Here is a 22,609-nt window from a genome sequence, read left to right as displayed (position 1 = left end):
GTTAATCACTCTTATCTTGTCTAGACTTAAGTAGTATTATGTACTGTACTAGGATCAGTCTGCCCGAAATGCCCCGGCATGATAGTGGCTTTCTTTGTACTTAACAAATCAAAATTGTAATTACACATTGTAACCTTTGCAGAGAAATAAAATCTTTATCTTTTTATCTTTTATAATTATTTTCACATCAGATTAGTGGTAAATTAACTTTATGTAAGTTCTAAACTTTGTTCTGTAGTGTTACTGTTCAGTTGTACTTTATTATAAGTCATTAAAAAGGTAATACCTGCATGTACCCAGACTGAAACAGAGATGAGGACTATCTGTATATTTCTAGCTCCAGCTGAGGTCCTCTTCAGCAGATAAGAATGAGAAAAAGCTGTTATATAGAGATGATAGGGTGAGATGTTTGGCAAAGTGTCATCTTTGTTAGTTAGTGTGTATAGAGTGGTGTCACTTTAGGAAGAGTTCACCACCTTTGTGATGGTATTTGCCCTTTTATATTGGTTTCTGCATTGTTAGTGTATGGTAGATTTGGTTATTATGTCATGTTTGTATTTGTCTTTGGGGATGTAGTAAGAGGTAGAATCTATCAACACCGCTTTCGTTGTTTTTCTTCTCATGTAATCTTTCATTTTGACGATAAACAACAGTAGCAGTGCTGACAGACTAAATGTCCAACCACATCCACAAAAATGCAAAATATGACAGTTGCGAACCCTCCCTAAAGTTACATCGCTCTACGCTCACCTTTCATATAGATGACACACTGCTAAGCATGTCACCTGGCATCTCTGTAAATTAACTTGGCTCTCAATCTTGTTATCTGCTGAAGAAGACCTCATCACTCTGTGTCTATGTTTGTTATTTTCCTTTGATTCAATAAATATTTCTTTGACTTGATATTCCTTCAGAACTCATGATATTTTTTTTTTTAATTATATTAACATTGAAACCTCATATAGTGAGGTATTCACAAACTTCACGAGATTAGTATTTAAAAAAAAAAACATTAAAGTGTTGGTCATCCTCAATTAAACTGTGTAAATGCATAATTTTTTTAAGTTCAATATTTGTTTCAAATACAAAATGGGAGTTGACACAGTTACTCTTTGCTGATGATACTGTGGTTTTGGGAGATTCTAAAGAAAAGTTGCAAAGGTTAGTGGATGAGTTTCAGAGGGTGTGTAAAGGTAGAAAGTTGAAAGTGAACATAGATAAGAGTAAGGTGATGAGGGTGTCAGACAATTTAGATAAAGAAAAATTGGATATCACATTGGAGAGAGGGAGTATGGAAGAAGTGAATGTTTTCAGGTATTTGGGAGTTGACTTGTCAGTGGATGGGTTTATGAAAGATGATGTTAACCATAGAATTGATGAAGCAAAAAAGGTGAGTGGTGCATTGAGGTATCTGTGGAGACAAAAAAAAAAGTTATCCATGGAGGCAAAGAAGGGAATGTACGAAAGTATAGTGGTACCAACGCTCTTATACGAGTGTGAAGCTTGGGTTGTAAATGCTGCGGTGAGGAGGCGGCTGGAGGCACTGGAGATGTCGTGTCTAAGGGCAATGTGTAGTGTAAATATTATGCAGAGAATTCGGAGTGTGGAAATTAGGAGGAGGTGTGGAGTCACTTCAGAGGGCTGAAGAGGGGTTGTTGAAGTGGTTTGGTTATTTAGAAAGAATGGAACAAAGTAGAATGGCTTGGAGAGCATATAAATCTGTAGGGAAAGGAAGGCGGGGTAGGGGTCATCCTCAAAAAGGTTGGAGGGAGGAGGTAAAGGAGGTTTTGTTGGCAAGGGGCTTTGTCTTCCAGCAAGCATGCGTGAGTGTGTTAGGAGTGAATGGAGACGAATAGTTTTTGGGACCTGATGAGCTGTTGGAGTGTGAGCAGGGTAATATTTTGTGAGGGGATTCAGGGAAACCATTCCTGGAAATGGGAAGTACAATGCCTGTGCTTTAAAGGGAGGGCTTGGGATATTGGTTGTTTGGAGGGACTTCTAAACTGTTATATCTGAGTCCCTCTACAAAGACAGTGATTATGTATGAGTGATGGTGAAAGTGTTGAATGCTGAAATTATTTTTCTTTCTTTTTGGGTTTTTCTTTCTTTTTGGGTCACCCTGCCTCAGTGGGAAATGGCCAGTGTTAAAAAAAAAATTTTCATGTGCCTGTAATTTGTTGTTTATTGAGCATAACTTGTTAAAAAACAGCGTGCTTTCTCGAGGATATGTGTAAAGCATATGACTAGCTAAAGTCAAAATGTGTATTTTTTTTTTTTTTTAATAATAATAATTTTTTCCCTAACAGGATATCTCTAAGGACTTTGAGCGTAACTTAACACCCAAGCAGTGTGCTGTGTTGGAAGTGGCACTGGATACCATCAAGCAGTACTTCCATGCAGGCGGCAATGGCCTTAAGAAGAACTTCCTCGACAAATCTCCAGAACTAAAATCTCTGAATTATGCATTATCTCTGTACACACAAACCACTGACACACTCATCAAGACATTCTGTACCACTCAAACGAATCAAGGTAAGTTGCTACTTAATACTAAAGAATGGGAAGTTGTGGGAGTTTACAAGTACAGTCTTTCATTTTCTTTGATGGAGTAACAAACTACAATAGCTTTTCTCTCGAATTTTGATGTCTCAGTGTGCATGATTGGATGTGGCAATATGTTCCACCACCAAATTAGTATCTAGTCCTCACTATCAATCCTCAATTTGTTTCTGCTACTCAGCATACTTTCAGGCTTCCATTAACATCAATCTATCTTTTCCAAAAAAATCTGCTTAAAAAATGAAAAGAACTATCCTTAAATTTCTCTTGTGTGATACATTTGATCAGTGTGTACCTCCTTCCCCTCCCTGAGCAGTTTGAGCAAAGCAGAACAGTTACAAGCATCTTAATGAAACACTTGGAGCATGTTTCACTTTACCAAACTCAGGCACCTTCTGCTTCCCACCACCGCTGTGTCTCCTCTTGGCTTGCTGCCTCACAAGCTTCCTGTGTGTCTCATTTGGAAGTACACTGCCACTGACTCCACCTCACCTCACCTTCTTACCTTCTCATAGGCAATTATTATTACCATTATTATTATTATTATCGTTATATGGGGAAATGATAACATTGCCCATAAGATCCATGCAGACTAAGGAAATAGGAGGAAATTAGGTTTGATTCAAGGAAGGTGAGGATTGGTACAAGTTCACGAAGGAAGGTTTGTTTCTTTCACCAAATGAAAAGTAAAAAATTTGAGATTCAACTTTTTAGTTACATTTTTTTTTACATTGATAATGATAATCTTTATAAAGTTACATAACATAATTAAAACAGGCATAGTTGGCTTCTTTAGCATACTTTAAGAAAGCCCCTGATTATGCAGAGCATTTTGAGCAGCCTTAAAATTAACTTGTAACTACAGACATTTTTGAGATTAAGTTGGTTTACCTGAATGATAAAATTTACAATCTCTGATATTAGCTCCAACAAGCTGGATTATTTTTGTAAGATAATAAGTAATAATGTATACAGTACATTTCAGGAAACTAATCATAAGGAGTACATGCTACTTAAGAACTAGACATAGCCTAAAAAAAAAAAAGGCACAATACCGTGGCTTGAACAGTACGCAGATAATTGGTTCCCTCAGTCTTTTGTGTTAGTGTGACTTTGTAAATAGTCCGAGTTGGACCAAAATGTCGTGGTAAGCTCTTTCCTATGTGCGGGTTATTTGTGTGTAGACATTACCTATTATATAGGCCTTTTTTGACATTTAACTACAATAATTATTACAATAAGAAAGGTAACTAATGACAAATGGTCAGTTACAAAATAACTACATTTTGTTTAAACTGGTTAAAGCATCTTTAGTTTCGTGGAATGGTTGATTACAGATGGTGAAGATACAAGTTACTGAGATTGCAATACAAATAAAAAGGGGCAAGATATGTTACCTTAACAAATTATATACGTATTTTGAGAGCTGGAAGCTAGTTTTGCCAAACTTATAACATGAGATATATATGGAATTCTATATTTTTATAACAGTGGGTTTTCTATAATAACCCAGTGCCTTGGGTATTTCCCATGACTCATTGCCAACAGTGTTGGCAATGAGTTAAGGCCCCCCTCCTTCATGTTAGAGGATGCTGTTGATCCTGCTCCTCCATGCTGGAGGACACTTGATCCTGCTACTCCATACTGGAGGACACTGCTAGACATTTTTATTGCATGACACAGACTACATTTTAGTGGAAAGGATTGTTTGATACATTTAGCTAAATCAAAAGTAGATGAAAGTGGGAATGATTGATGAAACCACTCCAACTTCCTAACCCACATATCTGCCCGGAAGAAAAGTAAATGTACTCATAGTGCTTATCCTGATTTTCTCCGAATGAGACTGTCAGTGTGTGCTGTTGTTTTACGAGACTGATGGGACTGAAACTCTACACTCCCAGTAGATATTAATCATAAAGTCAGTTGGTAGAAATCTTTTGCTGATCTCTGAAAGTCTTTGCATTATGTACTGTACTAATCTAGGGTCCCTGAAGGTTAAATTTGAAAGAGGAAACTAATCTTTCCTGATGGGAATAAGTGGGACTCATTGCATGCCTTCCTGGGTGGGGGTGTGTTGATACCGGTGAATGCTCTTAATCCAAGGAATTGAAGTTATCCTCACCTTTCTTATATAAGACCTGATTAACTTCCACTTCCGGGACACTGTTTGACCCCGTGATTCACCACTTCCCCATGAATATAATAACAGTGCCATATCGCATTTGCTATGTTTTAACTGGATGAGGATCACAGTGGGATGTAACAACAGACCATAATGGCATCTGAAATTCATAGCTGTTGATATCTTATCTAATCCTGATGCTTAAAAATGGCAGGCAAGCTTGAACATAGAAAATTATGGACAATGAGGGGAGGGTGGGGTAAGAAGGTTACTTACCTGAGTGGCATCATGGTGTCAGAATGTTTGTTCAGTGCCACTTTACATGTTTATATAGCTAAAGAAAACTGGAGTGATAAGTTAAGTGTTGTAGCTGAAGAAAAAGTGCCCGAGAACTTCAAGCTGGGTTCATAAGAGCTGTTTCAAAGTGAGTGTGTGTACATGTACTCACCTAATTGTGGTTGCAGGGGTTGAGTCATAGCTCATGGCCCTGTGTGTGTGTACTCACCTACTTGTGGTTGCAGGGGTCGATTCATAGCTCCTGACCCTGCCTCTTCACTAGTTGCTACTTATCCATTCTCTCCCTGCTCCATGAGTTTTATCATACCTATCCTTAAAGCTATGTATGGATCCTGCCTCCACTACATCACTCACCAGACTATTCCACTTCCTGACAACTCAATGACTAAAGAAATATTTCCTTACATCCCTTTGACTCATCTGAGTCTTCAACTTCCAGTTGTGACCGCTTGTTTCTGTGTCCCATCTCTGGAACATCCTGTCTGCCCACCTTGTCAATTCCTCGCGGTATTTTATATTTCATTATCATGTCCCCTCCATCCCTCCTGTCTTCCATTGTTGTCAGGTCGATTTCCCTTAACCTCTCTCTGTAGGACATGCCCCTTAGCTTTAGAACTAGTCTTGTTGCAAACCTTTGCACTTTCTCTAATTTCTTGACATGCTTGACCAGATGTGGGGTCCAAACTGGTGCTGCATACTCCAGTAAGGGCCTGACATACACAGCGTACAGAGTCTTGAACGAGTCCTTACTGAGGTATTGGAATGCTATTCTCAGGTTTGTCAGGCGCCCATATGCTGCATCAGTTATCTGGTTGATGTGCGCCTCAGGAGATGTACTCAGTATTATACTCACCCCGAGATCCTTTTCCCTGAGTGAGGTTTGCAGTCTTTGGTCACCTAGCATATACTCTGTCTGTGGTCTTCTTTGCCCTTCCCCAATCTTCATTATTTTGCTTTTGGCAGGGTTAAATTCGAGGAGCCAGTTGCTGGACCAGTCTTCCATCCTGTCCATGTCTTTGTAGTCCTGCTTGATCCTCATCCAGTTTAATTCTCCTCATTAACTTCACATCATGGGCAAACAAGGACACTTCTGAGTCTGTCCCTTTCATCATGTCATTAAGATAAGATAAGATAAGATTTCGTTCGGATTTTTAACCCCGGAGGGTTAGCCACCCAGGATAACCCAAGAAAGTCAGTGTGTCATCGAGGACTGTCTAACTTATTTCCATTGGGGTCCTTAATCTTGTCCCCCAGGATGCGACCCACACCAGTCGACTAACACCCAGGTACCTATTTGCTGCTAGGTGAACAGGACAATAGGTGTAAGGAAACGTGTCGAAATGTTTCCACCCGCCGGGAATCGAACCCGGGCCCTCCGTGTGTGAAGCGGGAGCTTTAGCCACCAGACCAGAAATAGCACTGGTCCTAGGACTGACCCCTTTGGAATCCCGCTCATCACAGGTGCCCAATCTGGCACATCATCACGTACCATGACTTGTTGTCCCACTGCCTTTGAGGTATCAAGTTCACTTAGCAACTTCTTCACCTCCTCCTTGGTTGTGTGCATTTCATCCAGCACTTGTTGGCATGTTCCTTCTTGGTGTACCCCCCCCTATTTAGATTTCCCAGAGTCCTTTCTGTCTCCACTGTAAATACTTTCTTAAATCTCATGTTAAGCTCCTCACATACTTCTTGATCGTTTCTTCTGAGGTCCCCACCTTCTTTCCTCAGCCTGATTACCTGGTCCTTGACTGTTGTCTTCCTCCTGATGTGGCTTACAACAGCTTTGGGTCAGACTTGACTTTTGATGCTACATCGTTTTCATACTGTTGCTGGGCCTCCCTCCTTATCTATGCATACTCGTTTCTGGCTCTCCGAATAATCTTTTTATTTTCCTGGGTCCTTTATCTTCTGTACTTTTTCCATTGTCTAGCGCACTTAGTTCTTGCCTCCATACACCTTTGGATAAACCAAGGGCTCGTTCTGATCTTCCCATTATTTCTGTTGCCCTTGGGAACAAACCTCTCCTCTGCCTCCTTGCATTTTGTTATCATGTAGTTCATCATTTTGTTTACTGTTTTTCCTACCAATTCTCTTTCACACTGAACCTCCTGCAGGAAGTTCCTCATGCCTGTATAGTCCCCCCTTTTATAGTTTGGCTTTTTCCACCCAGGGAGGTACTACCGTCCTGCCAAGTGAGTGTAAAACGAAAGCCTGTAATTGTTTTACACGATGGTAGGATTGCTGGTGTCTTTTGTCTGTCTCAAAAATATGCAAGGTTACAGTTACGTCTTGCTACTTCTCCTTACACATAGGTCACACTAAACATACATGTACACATTTATTTATACACACTCATCTGAGTTTTCTTTCATTTTATCTTAGTTCTTGTTCTTAGTACTTTTCCCCTTATATCCATGGGGAAGTGGAATTAGAATCTTTCCTCCATAAGCCATGCGTGTTGTTAAAGTGAACTAAAATGCCGGGAACAATGGGCTAGTAACCTCTTCTCCTGTATATATTACTAAATGTAAAAGGAGAAACTTTCGTTTTTCCTTTTGGGCCACCCCGCCTCGGTGGGATACGGCCGGTGTGTTGAAAGAAGAAAGATATACATGTATATATATTTCTTTCTTTCAATGCACCAGCTGTATCCCACTGAGGTGGGGTGGCCCAAAAAGAAAAACAAAAGTTTCTTGTTTTAAATTTAGTAATAGTATATACAGGAGAATGGGTTACTAGCCCCTTGCTCCCAGCATTTTAGTCGCCTCTTACAACACGCATGGCTTACGGAGGAAGAATTCTGTTCCACTTCCCCATGGAGATAAGAGGAAATAAGCAAGACCAAGAACTAGAAAGAAATAGAAGAAAACCCAGAGGGGTGTGTATATATATGCTTGTACATGTATGTGTAGTGTGGCCTAAGTGTAAGTAGAAGTAGCAAGACGTACCTGAAATCTTGCATGTTTATGAGACGGAAAAAAGGACACCAGCAATCCTACCATCATGTAAAACAATTACAGGCTTTCGTTTTACCATCACTTGGCAGGACGGCAGTACCTCCCTGGGCGGTTGCTGTGAGTTTTGCAAAGGACCTGTCCAAGTTGGCTCACCGCGCGTCACGTGTTTAACCGTTGTGGGATCTGATAGTGAGGTGCTGGCCGACCCCTTATATAGCTTCCTTGGATGCTTCACTTTCATAGTTCCTTGATAATGTGAGTAGTCACGAAAGCGCTTGGAATTTCTCTATTCTTTCAGAGTGGTTGTTTTGCATGTATATATATATATATATACATTTTTTTTTTTTTCAACAAGTCGACCGTCTCCCACCGAGGCAGGGTGACCCAAAAAAGAAAGAAAATCCCCTAAAAGAAAATACATTCATCATCATTCAACACTTTCACCACACTCTCACATTATCACTGCTTTTGCAGAGGTGCTCAGAATACAACAGTTTAGAAGCATATACGTATAAAGATACACAACATATCCCTCCAAACTGCCAATATCCCAAACCCCTCCTTTAAAGTGCAGGCATTGTACTTCCCATTTCCAGGACTCAAGTCCGACTATATGAAAATAACCAGTTTCCCTGAATCCCTTCACTAAATATTACCCTGCTCACACTCCAACAGATCGTCAAGTCCCAAGTATCATTCGTCTCCATTCACTCCTATCTAACACGCTCATGCACGCTTGCTGGAAATCCAAGCCCCTCGCCCACAAAACCTCCTTTACCCCCTCTTTCCAACCCTTTCGAGGACGACCCCTACCCCTCCTTCCTTCCCCTATAGATTTATATGCTTTCCATGTCATTCTACTTTGATCCATTCTCTCTAAATGACCAAACCACCTCAACAACCCCTCTTCTGCCCTCTGACTAATGCTTTTATTAACTCCACACCTTCTCCTAATTTCCACACTCCGAATTTTCTGCATAATATTTACACCACACATTGCCCTTAGACAGGACATCTCCACTGCCTCCAACCGTCTCCTCGCTGCTGCATTTACCACCCAAGCTTCACATCCATATAAGAGTGTTGGTACTACTATACTTTCATACATTCCCTTCTTTGCCTCCATAGATAACGTTTTTTGACTCCACATATACCTCAACGCACCACTCACCTTTTTTCCCTCATCAATTCTATGATTAACCTCATCCTTCATAAATCCATCTGCCGACACGTCAACTCCCAAGTATCTGAAAACATTCACTTCTTCCATACGCCTCCTCCCCAATTTGATATCCAATTTTTCTTTATCTAAATCATTTGATACCCTCATCACCTTACTCTTTTCTATGTTCACTTTCAACTTTCTACCTTTACACACATTCTCAAACTCATCCACTAGCCTTTGTAATTTTTCTTTAGAATCTCCCATAAGCTCTGTATCATCAGCAAAAAGTAACTGTGTCAATTCCCATTTTGAATTTGATTCCTCATAATTTAATCCCACCCCTCTCCCGAACACCCTAGCATTTACTTCTTTTACAACCCCATCTATAAATATATTAAACAACCATGGTGACATTACACATCCCTGTCTAAGACCTACTTTTACCGGAAAGTATTCTCCCTCTCTTCTACACACCCTAACCTGAGCCTCACTATCCTCATAAAAGCTCTTTACAGCATTTAGTAACTTACCACCTATTCCATATACTTGCAACATCTGCCACATTGCTCCTCTATCCACTCTATCATATGCCTTTTCTAAATCCATAAATGCAATAAAAACTTCCCTACCTTTATCTAAATACTGTTCACATATATGCTTCAATGTAAACACTTGATCTACACATCCCCTACCCACTCTGAAGCCTCCCTGCTCATCCGCAATCCTACATTCTGTCTTACCTCTAATTCTTTCAATTATAACCCTGCCGTATACTTTTCCTGGTATACTCAGTAAACTTATTCCTCTATAATTTTTACAATCTCTTTTGTTCCCTTTCCCTTTATATAAAGGGACTATACATGCTCTCCGCCAATCCCTAGGTACCTTCCCCTCTTTCATACATTTATTAAATAAAAGTACCAACCACTCCAACACTATATCCCCCCTGCTTTTAACATTTCTGTCATGATCCCATCAGTTCCAGCTGCTTTACCCCCTTTCATTCTACATAATGCCTCACGTACCTCCACCACACTTACATTCTGCTCTTCTTCACTCCTAAAAGATGGTATACCTCCCTGGCCAGTGCATGAAATTACCGCCTCCCTTTCTTCCTCAACATTTAAAAGTTCCTCAAAATATTCTTGTCATCTACCTAATACCTCCCTCTCCCCATCTACTAACTCCCCTACTCTGTTTTTAACGGACAAATCCATACTTTCCCTAGGCTTTCTTAACTTGTGTAACTCACTCCAAAATTTTTTCTTACTTTCATTAAAATTTCTTGACAGTGCCTCTCCCACTCTATCATCTGCTCTCCTTTTGCACTCTCTCACCACTCTCTTCACTTTTCTTTTACTCTCCATATACTCTGCTCTTCTTATAACACTTCTGCTTTGTAAAAACCTCTCATAAGCTACCTTTTTCTCTTTTATCACACCCTTTACTTCATCATTCCACCAATCACTCCTCTTTCCTCCTGCCCCCACCCTCCTATAACCACAAACTTCTGCCCCACATTCTAATACTGCATTTTTAAAACTATTCCAACCCTCCTCAACCTTCCCCCCACTACTCATCTTTGCACTAGCCCACCTTTCTGCCAATAGTCGCTTGTATCTCTCCCAAACTTCCTCCTCCCTTAGTTTATACACTTTCACCTCCCTCTTACTTGTTGCTGCCACCTTCCTCTTTTCCCATCTACCTCTTACTCTAACTGTAGCTACAACTAAATAATGATCCGATATATCAGTTACCCCTCTATAAACATGTACATCCTGGAGCCTACCCATCAACCTTTTATCCACCAATACATAATCTTACAAACTACTTTCATTACATGCTACATCATACCTTGTATATTTATTTATCCTCTTTTTCATAAAATATGTATTACTTATTACCAAATTTCTTTCTACACATAGCTCAATTAAAGGCTCCCCATTTACATTTACCCCTGGCACCCCAAATTTACCTACTACTCCCTCCATAACATTTTTACCCACTTTAGCATTGAAATCCCCAACCACCATTACAGTACTCTCACACTTGATTCAAAATTCCCCACGCATTCACTCAACATTTCCCAGAATCTCTCTCTCTCCTCTACACTTTTCTCTTCTCCAGGTGCATACACGCTCACTATAACCCACTTTTCACATCCAATCTTTATTTTACTCCACATAATCCTTGAATTTATACATTTGTAGTCCCTCTTTTCCTGCCATAGCTTATCCTTCAACATTATTGCTACTCCTTCTTTAGCTCTAACTCTATTTGAAACCCCTGACCTAATCCCATTTATTCCTCTCCATTGAAACTCTCCCACTCCCTTCAGCTTTGTTTCACTTAAAGCCAGGACATCCAGTTTCTTCTCATTCATAACATCCACAATCATCTCTCTTATCATTTGCACAACATCCACGCACGTTTAGACTTCCCACTTTGACAATTTTCTTCTTATTCTTTTCAGTAATCTTTACAGGAAAAGGGGTTACTAGCCCATTGTTCCCGGCATTTTAGTTGACTTTTACAACACGCATGGCTTACGGAGGAAAGATTCTTATTCCACTTCCCCATGGATATAAAAGGAAAAGTAATAAGACCAAGAACTATTAAGATAAAATCGAAGAAAACTCAGATGAGTGTGTATAAATAAACGTGTACATGTATGTGTAGTGTGGCCTAAGTGTAAGTAGAAGTAGCAAGACATGCCTGTAATCTTGCATATTTATGAGACAGACAAAAGACACCAGCAATCCTACCATCATGTAAAACAATTACAGGCTTTTGTTTTACACTCACTTGGCAGGACGGTAGTACCTCCCTGGGTGGTTGCTGTCTACCAACCTACTACACATATATATGTATATATATATATATATATATATATATATATATATATATATATATATATATAACCGGTTTCCCTGAATCCCTTCACTATATATGCTCACACTCCAACAGATATATATATATATATATATAAGTAAGCCCCTATATATATATATATATATACATATTCTTTCTTTCAACACACCAGCCGTATCCCACCGAGGCGGGGTGGCCCAAAAGGAAAAACGAAAGTTTCTCCTTTTACATTTAGTAATATATACAGGAGAAGGGGTTACTAGCCCCTTGCTCCCGGCATTTTAGTTGTATATATATATAGTATATATATATATAGTATATATAGTATATATATATATAGTATATATATATATATATATATACACACAGTGGACCCCTGCATAACGATATTAATCCGTTCATGAGAGCTCATTGTTATGTGAAATTATCGTTATGCGAATGAATTTTCCCCATAAGAAATAATGGAAATCAAATTAATCCATGCAAGACACCCCAAAGTATGAAAAAAAAAATTTTACCACATGAAATATTAATTTTAATACACACAAACTGAAAAAGGCATGCACAGTTACATGACATTTACCTTTATTGAAGATCTGGTGATGATTGATGGGATGGGAGGAGGAGAGAGTCTTAGTGTTTAGAAGGGGAATCCCCTTTCATTAAGACTTGAGGTATCAAGTCCTTTTCTGGGGTTACTTTCCTTCTTCTTTTAATGCCACTTGGACCAGCTTCAGATTCACTGGACTTCTGTCGCACAACATATCTGTCCATAGTGGCCTGTACCTCTCGTTCCTTTATGACTTTCCTAAAGTGTTTCACAACAGTGTCAGTGTAATAGTCACCAGCACGGCTTGCAATAGCTGTGTTAGGGTGATTGTCATCAAAAAAGGTTTGCACTTTAAGCCACATTCCACACATTTCCTTAATCTTTGAAGTAGGCAACTTCTTCAATTTCTCTCTCCCCTCCTCTGAAGCAGTTTCCTCAGGTCTGGCCTCTTGCTGTTGAAGTTGATCTAGCAGCCCATCAGTGGTTAGTTCTTCATTGTCCTCCTCCACCAACTCTTCCACATCATCCCCACTAACCTCCAACCCCAAGGACTTTCCCAATGCCACAATGGATTCCTCAACTGGCATAGGATTCCCAGGGTTAGCCTCAAACCCTTAAAAATCCCTTTGGTCTACACATTCTGGCCACAGTTTCTTCCAAGCAGAGCTCAAGGTCTTCTTAGTCACTCCCTCCTAAGCCTTACCTATAAGGTTTACACAATTTAGGATATTAAAGTGATCTCGCCAAAACTCTCTTAGAGTCAGTTGAGTTTCTGAGGTCACTACAAAGCACCTTTCAAACAGAGCTTTTGTGTACAGTTTTTTGAAGTTTGCAATAACCTGCTGGTCCATGGGCTGCAGGAGAGGAGTGGTATTAGGAGGCAAAAACTTCACCTTAATGAAGCTCATGTCTCCATAAAGTCGCTCTGCCACGTCTGTAGGATGACCAGGGGCATTGTCTAACACCAGGAGGCACTTAAGGTCTAATTTCTTTTCAGTTAGGTAATCTTTCACATTGGGGGCAAATGCTTGGTGTAACCAGTCATAGAAAAAGTCACTGGAGTTTACCTGGAGAGAGTTTCGGGGGTCAATGCCCCCGCGGCCCGGTCTGTGACCAGGCCTCCTGGTGGATCAGCGCCTGATCAACCAGGCTGTTGCTGCTGGCTGCACGCAAACCAACGTACGAGCCACAGCCCGGCTGATCAGGAACTGACTTTAGGTGCTTGTCCAGTGCCAGCTTGAAGACTGCCAGGGGTCTGTTGGTAATCCCCCTTATGTGTGCTGGGAGGCAGTTGAACAGTCTCGGGCCCCTGACACTTATTGTATGGTCTCTTAACGTGCTAGTGACACCCCTGCTTTTCATTGGGGGGATGGTGCATCGTCTGCCAAGTCTTTTGCTTTCGTAGTGAGTGATTTTCGTGTGCAAGTTCGGTACTAGTCCCTCTAGGATTTTCCATGCCTTACTGTTTGCCCTCCACAGCACACACAAATTAGCCTTGAGGATATTCTTTTGCCTGAACGCTCTGGGAGTTTCTGAGTGATACACTAATAAAGGCTTCACTTTGCAATCACCACTTGCATTGGAACACATCAACAGAGTAAGCCTGTCTTTCATAGGCTTATGTCCTGGGAGTGCCTTTTCCTCCTGAGTAATGTAGGTCCTGCTTGGTATTTTCTTCCAAAACAGGCCTGTTTCATCACAATTAAACACTTGTTCAGGTTTCAGTCCTTCACTGTCTATGTACTCCTTGAAGTCCTGCACATATTTTTCAGCTGCTTTGTGGTCCGAACTGGCAGCCTCACCATGCCTTATCACACTATGTATGCCACTATGCTTCTTAAATCTCTCAAACCAACCTTTGCTGGCCTTAAATTCACTCACATCATCACTAGTTGCAGGCATTTTTTTAATTAAATCCTCATGCAACTTCCTAGCTTATGATCACTTGAGAGATGCTATCTCCTGCTATCTGTTTTTCATTTATCCACACCAATAAGAGTCTCTCAACATCTTCCATCACTTGTGATCTCTGTTTCGAAACACAGTTGAACCTTTGGCAAGAACAGCTTCCTTGATTGCCGTTTTGTTGCCCACAATAGTAGCGATGGTTGATTGGGGTTTACTATACAACCTGGCCAGCTCGGAGACACGCACTCCACTTTCATACTTAGCAACGATCTCTTTCTTCATCTCTATAGTAATTCTCACCCTTATTCCTGTAGGGTTGGCACTAGAAGCTTTCTTGGGGCCCATGGTCACTTATTTTGCAGATAAAATCACCAAAAACACTGTAATAATACGAGATGTTCCGATTGTATGCTTGGATGTTACCGCGGAGGCTGGCTGGTAAACAATGCCACCGGCGGAACATGTGAGGCTGGCTCAGTTAGTTAGTTTAATATGTTTATTATGCACCCCATACCCATCCTGTGGGCGGTGGTCAAAAGATTACAGAGGTACATAATTGGTCCAGGGACTGGACTCCAAAGTTTTGATAGCTGAGCAAGTTACAGAGGTAATGAACTAACAATTTACAAAGGTAATGAACTCACAATTTACAAAGGTAATGAACTCACAATTTACAAAGGTAATGAACTCCAGGAAGGTCTGGTCACAATCATGACAAGTTACAAAGGTATTTACAGATTACAGAGGTACGTAATGGGTCCAGGGACTGGGCCCCCAGAGTTTTGATAGCTGAACTAGGTACAAAGGTAATGAGCTCACAAGTTACAAAGGTAATGAATTCTGTAGAATGGTTACTTACATTTATACCCCTGCAACCACAATTAGGTGAGTACACACACACACACACACACACACACACACACACACACACACACACACACACACACACACACACACACACACACACACACACTTACTTTAGTTTAATATCTTTATTATGCACCCCATACCCATCCTGTGGGCGGTAGTCAAAAGATTACAAAGGTACATAATGGGTCCAGTGACTGGACCCCAAAGTTATGATAGCTGAACTAGTTACAAAGATAATGAACTCCAGGTAGATCTGGTCACAATCATGGCAAGTTACAGAGGTAATGAATCAGCTCCACTCCTATACATGGTTACAGTCATGAACAAATTACAAAGTAATGAACCACTGATATGTCCACACCTGGTCACAATTGTAATGAGTTATAAATACAAATATTAAGTGGTTCATACACCCACACTAGCGCGCGCGCACACACATACACACACCAGGGCGCACGCACGCACATGTGCACATGAGCGTACAAATATATGCATACACACAAGGACGCACACCCACACACACACACACACACACACACACATTAGGAAGTATTTCTTCAGTCATAGAGTTGTCAGCAAGTGGAATAGCCTAGCAAGTGAAGTAGTGGAGGCAGGAACCATTCATAGTTTTAAGAAGAGGTATGACAAAGCTCAGGAAGCAGAGAGAGAGAGGATCCAGTAGCGATCAGTGAAGAGGCGGGGCCAGGAGCTGAGTCTCGACCCCTGCAACCACAATTAGGTGAGTACAATTAGGTGAGTACACACACACACACAGGGAGATTGCCTGAGGCATGGAAGACAGCAAATGTAGTCCCAATCTTTAAAAAAGGAGACAGACATGAAGCATTAAACTACAGACCAGTGTCACTGACATGTATAGTATGCAAAATCATGGAGAAGATTATCAGGAGAAGAGTGGTGGAACACCTAGAAAGGAACGATCTCATCAACAGCAGCCAACATGGTTTCAGGGACGGGAAATCCTGTGTCACAAACCTACTGGAGTTCTATGACATGGTGACAGCAGTAAGACAAGAGAGAGAGGGGTGGGTGGATTGCATTTTCTTGGACTGCAAGAAGGCGTTTGACACAGTTCCACACAAGAGATTGGTGCAAAAACTGGAGGACCAAGCAGGGATAACAGGGAAGGCACTACAATGGATCAGGGAATACTTGTCAGGAAGACAGCAGCGAGTCTTGGTACGTGGCGAGGTGTCAGAGTGGGCACCTGTGACCAGCGGGGTCCCGCAGGGGTCAGTCCTAGGACCAGTGCTGTTTCTGGTATTTGTGAACGATATGACGGAAGGAATAGACTCTGAGGTGTCCCTGTTTGCAGATGACGTGAAGTTGATGAGAAGAACTACAAAGGGATCTGGACAGGCTGCAGACCTGGTCCAGCAATTGGCTCCTGAGTTCAATCCCACCAAGTGCAAAGTCATGAAGATTGGGGAAGGGCAAAGAAGGCTGCAGACGGAGTACAGTCTAGGGGGTCAGAGACTACAAACCTCACTCAAGGAAAAAGATCTTGGGGTGAGTATAACACCAGGCACATCTCCTGAAGCGCACATCAACCAAATAACTGCTGCAGCATATGGGCGCCTAGCAAACCTCAGAACAGCATTCCGACATCTTAATAAGGAATCATTCAGGACCCTGTACACCGTGTACGTTAGGCCCATATTGGAGTATGCGGCACCAGTTTGGAACCCACACCTAGCCAAGCACGTGAAGAAACTAGAGAAAGTGCAAAGGTTTGCAACAAGACTAGTCCCAGAGCTAAGAGGTATGTCCTACGAGGAGAGGTTAAGGGAAATCAACCTGACGACACTGGAGGACAGGAGAGATAGGGGGGACATGATAACGACATACAAAATACTGAGAGGAATTGACAAGGTGGACAAAGACAGGATGTTCCAGAGATTGGACACAGTAACAAGGGGACACAGTTGGAAGCTGAGGACACAGATGAATCACAGGGATGTTAGGAAGTATTTCTTCAGCCACAGAGTAGTCAGTAAGTGGAATAGTTTGGGAAGCGATGTAGTGGAGGCAGGATCCATACATAGCTTTAAGCAGAGGTATGATAAAGCTCACGGCTCAGGGAGAGTGACCTAGTAGCGATCAGTGAAGAGGCGGGGCCAGGAGCTCGGACTCGACCCCCGCAACCTCAACTAGGTGAGTACAACTAGGTGAGTACACACACACACACGCGCGCACACACACACACATGGTAATGCATTATTTACAGCTAGCAAAGTCAGGGTATTTCTCCAGAATGGTCTGCAATATACCACTGTGGATAAAATACTTTGCCATTTCTTGAACATTTCTGAGTGAGTTGTTTCTAAGTTCATTAATTTGATCACACTCCAGTACATAATGACGCAAGGTGTGACAATAGTCCATCTGGCAAAGTTTACATTTCGTTTGGTCTACATCTGGTGGTGGTGATTTAACCTGCCAAAGATATTTGTAACCCAGCCGGAGCCGGGCAGTAGTGACATCCAAGAGTCTGCTTATCTTGTTGGATGCACCATAGACATGTGGCTCCTCCTGCATGATGGAATGATGATAGATGGACTGACTTGTGTCAATCTCCCTAAGTCTTAAGTCAATAAAGTTCATTTGAAGTTCTTTTCGTATTATTGTTCTCAAACTGCTAACTGACAACCCAAGATTGTAATCTACCCCCTCTTTGAAAGCATACAGCTTAGCCAATATATCAATTCTATCATGCATCTGAAGACCAATGTGAGATGGAATCCAGAGCATGTGCACTCTGACTCCACTGTCCACAATCTTACCATACCTATGTCTGGCTTCTGACACAAGCATGCCACAATTTATACTTAATGAGTTGAGAGCATTTATGGATGACAGAGAATCAGTTACAATTAAAGTGTCGACCTTAGATACATGGACACATTTGAGTGCAAGGAGTATGGCAAACAGTTCTGTTTGAAGGGTAGAGGCCCAGTTATTGATGCGTGCTCCAATTTCTTTATGAGAGCCATCACTCTGTGTGACAACAGCAGCACTACCAGCTGCACCAGTGGACTGGTGAACAGAACCATCGACGTAAATAATTTGTGAAAGAGTGTTCTGTGTGACTAAGTTATCAATACAGCTTAAGGCATCATGTTTGGCTTCAAGACGAAGCTTTGGTTGTGATTTAAGAAGAGTTTTGGGGGGAAATGGAGGAATGGTAGTTTGGAATGGGGTAATATCCCATGGAGCAGGGAAATGTCTCTGTTGTCTAACTTGATATAGATCATGTAGCTGGTTCATGCGGAGGTCGGCTCCAGTTTTTTCGATCCATCTGGAAGGATGTTCACCAGTGCTGAGGAAAGTTTGGAGGGCTTCTGTGCAGGGGTTTGAATGGGCTAGCCTAAGCATATTGACCCCAATAAGGATATTTCTTTCAGTAACACGATCTCTAATGCTTGGAATATTAAGTTCTTTCCGCATATTTAAAATTTTGGCAGTACGAGGGCATCCTAGGATGATCCTCATTGCTTCGTTTTGCAGTTTTTCCAGCCCTCCAAGCTTCCAGTCAGACACGAGTGCAAGTAGTGGCGCCGCATAATCAACCAATGATCTAATATAAGCAAGATACATCATTTTCACAATTTTAACATTAGCACCATACCTGGGATGAAAACCTGCCACAACTCTAAGTGCTCTCAGCCTTTCTTTGTATTGGCGACAAAGTCTCGTTACAACAGGTCCAAGTAGTGGAACCTCAAAGCCTAGATACCTGTATCTGCTTACATATTCTAGAAGAGACCCATCATGCAACTGGATCTGACGAACTGTGCCTCTCTGCCGAGGAGGACGCCTGTTGAGTATCTTTGTTTTATCCCCTGAGATTATTAACCCCAGGTCCTGACACGAGGCTAGTACATGATTAAGAATGTTTTGGGTGTTGGAGAATCCGGTGGTGTGAATCATTATGTCATCAGCAAAACTAACCATATAATGATGGGGCTGGCTAGGCATGGCATTAAGTAAGGCATTAATCAAAATGTTGAAAAGGGTGGGACTAAGCACACCTCCCTGTGGGGTTCCTAATTCAAAATCTTTAGTTACACTTCTATGTCCCTGGAACAACACAGACGACTTTCTGTTGGACAGGTAACCTTTAATCCAGCGGAGAAGCCATCCTCCAACATCCATTCTGGCAAGTTCACTAATGATTACATGTCGGTTGGCTACATCAAAAGCGGATTTAAGGTCAAGGAACGTAGTGTATGAGCTGTCAGTGTGCAGAGTGAGAAAGGTGGTAATGCAATGATGCACACTCCTTCCATGCATGAAGCCATGCAACCGGGGTTACAAGAATTCCTTAATTCTGTGCATAAGACGATTAAGAATCATCCTTTCGAATGTTTTACACAAGCAGCTAGTAAGGGATATTGGGCGAAATGAGTTTTGTTGATTGGGCTTCGGAATGGGAATAATGAGGCTATTGGTCCATGATTTGGGGAGCTCCCCAGTGACATAACTCATGTTATATAATTCAAGTAAAGGATTACCTGGTACTCGACACAGCAATCTGAGTATGTTGTAAGTAATACCATCCTCACCAGGCGACGTGGAGTTGCCCTTAGTTAGTGCTGCATCAAGTTCATAATTAGTGAAAGGAATGTTGCAGTCATCTGCCTTGCTGAGCATAAAGCAAACAAGTCTCTCCCTTGCATCATATTTGTCCATTAATTTCGCCTGTGTGGTACTGGGAAGACTGTCATAGCTAGATGTAGCAGCCCAAGCACTGACTAACTCATTCGCCCTATGCAAGGGATGAGGGTGCGCGATCTGCCCAGTTCTGTTACCCTTAATTCTATTTATGTCCCTCCATGCCCGGCTAAGTGGGGTGTGAGCATTGAGACCATTGACAAATTGTTCCCAGTCTGTTTGCCGCAGCTCTGTCATACGCTCTCTGGCAGCAGCAAGGGCAGTTTGGAAGAGGCTCAGCATTTCAGGGGTACGATGGTTTCTATAGGCTAGGCCTAGTCTGCGAGCAGTATGTTTCAATGTTCGAAGTTTAGAATCATTGTAATAGGTATGATTTTTATAAGACTTATGATTATTATGGAAGTCATTTGGATTTAGAGTAGTAGGAGGTTTCAGAGGCGGCTCTAAGAAGTTCTGAATACTGCTCACAAGGTCATTGTTAAAAGTCTCGATAGAGGTACACTCATAGGAATTATACCAGTCAGTCACATGTGTAACAAAGTCATCATGTTGATCAGGGGAAACATTAAGACGTTTCCGTTTGAATATCCCACCAGGGAGAATAGTATTACCAATATCTAGAGAGGTTAGCCTTGGGAAATGATCAGACGCTATATCTGTTACAATGGAAGACTCACAGCTGGCAGAAGTAATGTTGAAGCCCAGGCACAGATCAAGGACACCTCCATAGATATGTGTGGGTTCAAGGTCACCTACAATTTGCACATTATCATGACTGTTTAAGAGTGACAACAGTTGATTGCCATTACGATTACCAAACTGAGAGTTTCCAATGCTTTTGTGTCTTGCATTATAATCACCAATAATGAGAGTAGGTTCAGACTGAGCACAAGTTGGGAGCTCCAAGTAATTAAACTTATCAGCAGGAGCGTACAAGTTAAATATGTTGAGAGCAGAGTTCTCAATATAAATCCTAACGCCGTGATACTGTAGCCCCTCTGTTTTCTTATGTGCAAGAAGTTGATGGGGAAGTGATTTTTTAATATATAGAACACAAGAATTAGTAGATTGGAGGTTATATGCAACAAACGATGGCAATTTAGGGGGTTGGGATTTTTCAGGGACTCTGCACTCTTGTAGACACACACAATATCAATGGATTCAGTGGTTACTTTATGATGCAGGTCAGAAAATCTTTTTCTAAGTGACGCAATATTCCAACTTAAAATGGATAGTTTATACGAGTTTGGTTCCATTATAAAAGTCCAGGGATAGTATTCAATTTCTCAGCAAAATGAAAAAACTTACTAAATAACAAACAGACATAATCAATATCAATATCATCAGTATTATCCTTATCCATGAGTCTCCTAAGTGCACTTCCATTTGTGAGACCTCTTGGGAGTCTTTGTAAACAGAGGTCACTGCGCTCTTTGTCTGTGAATGTATGGCAGGTGACACTATCCCTCGCACTCACCTCTCCGCTTTTATTACACTCATCACTATCATCACATGTATCACTTCCCTCATCATTATGACCAGTGATACATACACCATTATCAACAACCAGGTCATCTCCACACTCAGTATCTATCAATACATTACACTCATCAGGTTGACTATCATGATGGTCTTCACTGCCCTTATCATCTTCACTGTGATTGTAAACACCACTATCAGATTCATCGTTTTTGTAATTATTAACACCACTGCAATCATCAGTTTGTTCATCATCACCACACTCATTTTCATAATGGCTGACAATCTGTGGGTTGATGTACTCATTTGCAACCTCTGTAAGTTTTTCCTCGTGGTGCTCAAGTTGTTGTTTCAAACACCATTGTTGCTTCTCCAGTACTGTTATGCGCAGCTGCATGTTGTGTACCACCCCAGCAAGACTAGCGTCATCTGGAGGTATGAAGTCCCGGTCAGCTGAGCCAGGTGGCTGACTGACAGCTGACTCGGCCAGACAGATGGTGTCAACACCAGCAGCATTACTAGTGTTGATAGCAGACGTGATCGTGCTCTGTTGATGTACTCCCAGAGTGACTCGCTCAACCATATTGTCTGAGTTCAGGCATGGGTCAGTATTCAGACATGAAGTATCTGGAAGGCCTATTGCCTCATCATGGGGGGTGATGGGTGAGGCGGGAGCCCTGCGGCTGGCAATGTGGGCAGCTTTCGCTCTGCAGTCAGCATGAGCAGCTGTGACTCCTGGAGTCTTACAATTGATACATTCTAATGCAACGGTCTGGTGTTTCTTGATCATATCATAGCACTGGTGAGAAGGATGGGCCTTGGCGCACACTGCACACCAGTGTGACTTACTAAAGCATTTAAAAGCAACGTGACCCCAGCGCTGACACTTGTAGCATCTACGGTGAGGTGGTTTGTACAAAGCTATTTTGTAACTCCTGTTAAGCGCTGCACGAGAGTAGATATATGATGGTGGAGTCCCTTGGCCAATCCACTCAGCCAATATCAGATCATTTGGAAGTCGACGAGGGTTTGCAACTTGATCTGACAACAGGAATTTAGGATCCATGTACTTATTGACATTGTGGATAACAATAAGCACTTTAGGTGATCTTGGTGGGGCAGCTTGGAGT

The 22,609-nt window shown here is 41.6% G+C and overlaps 1 protein-coding gene across 20 annotated transcripts in view; it reads left to right on the top strand.

The window, feature by feature from the left end:
• The window catches only part of unc-13, a 1,383,522-nt gene that overhangs the window by 1,340,779 nt on the left and 20,134 nt on the right, over positions 1 to 22,609 (top strand). For all 20 annotated transcript variants that reach the window (XM_070092069.1, XM_070092068.1, XM_070092067.1 and 17 more), the window contains one exon: positions 2,307 to 2,532. In XM_070092069.1, the coding sequence (XP_069948170.1) occupies positions 2,307 to 2,532 (226 nt within the window). The remainder of the gene's footprint in view (positions 1 to 2,306; positions 2,533 to 22,609) is intronic.

This window comes from Cherax quadricarinatus, chromosome 38 (genome assembly GCF_038502225.1).
Source record: "Cherax quadricarinatus isolate ZL_2023a chromosome 38, ASM3850222v1, whole genome shotgun sequence".
Classification (NCBI taxonomy): Eukaryota; Metazoa; Arthropoda; class Malacostraca; order Decapoda; family Parastacidae; genus Cherax; species Cherax quadricarinatus.
The sequence above is the reverse complement of the archived record's forward strand: the minus strand, read 5'-3'. Positions and strand labels throughout refer to the sequence as shown.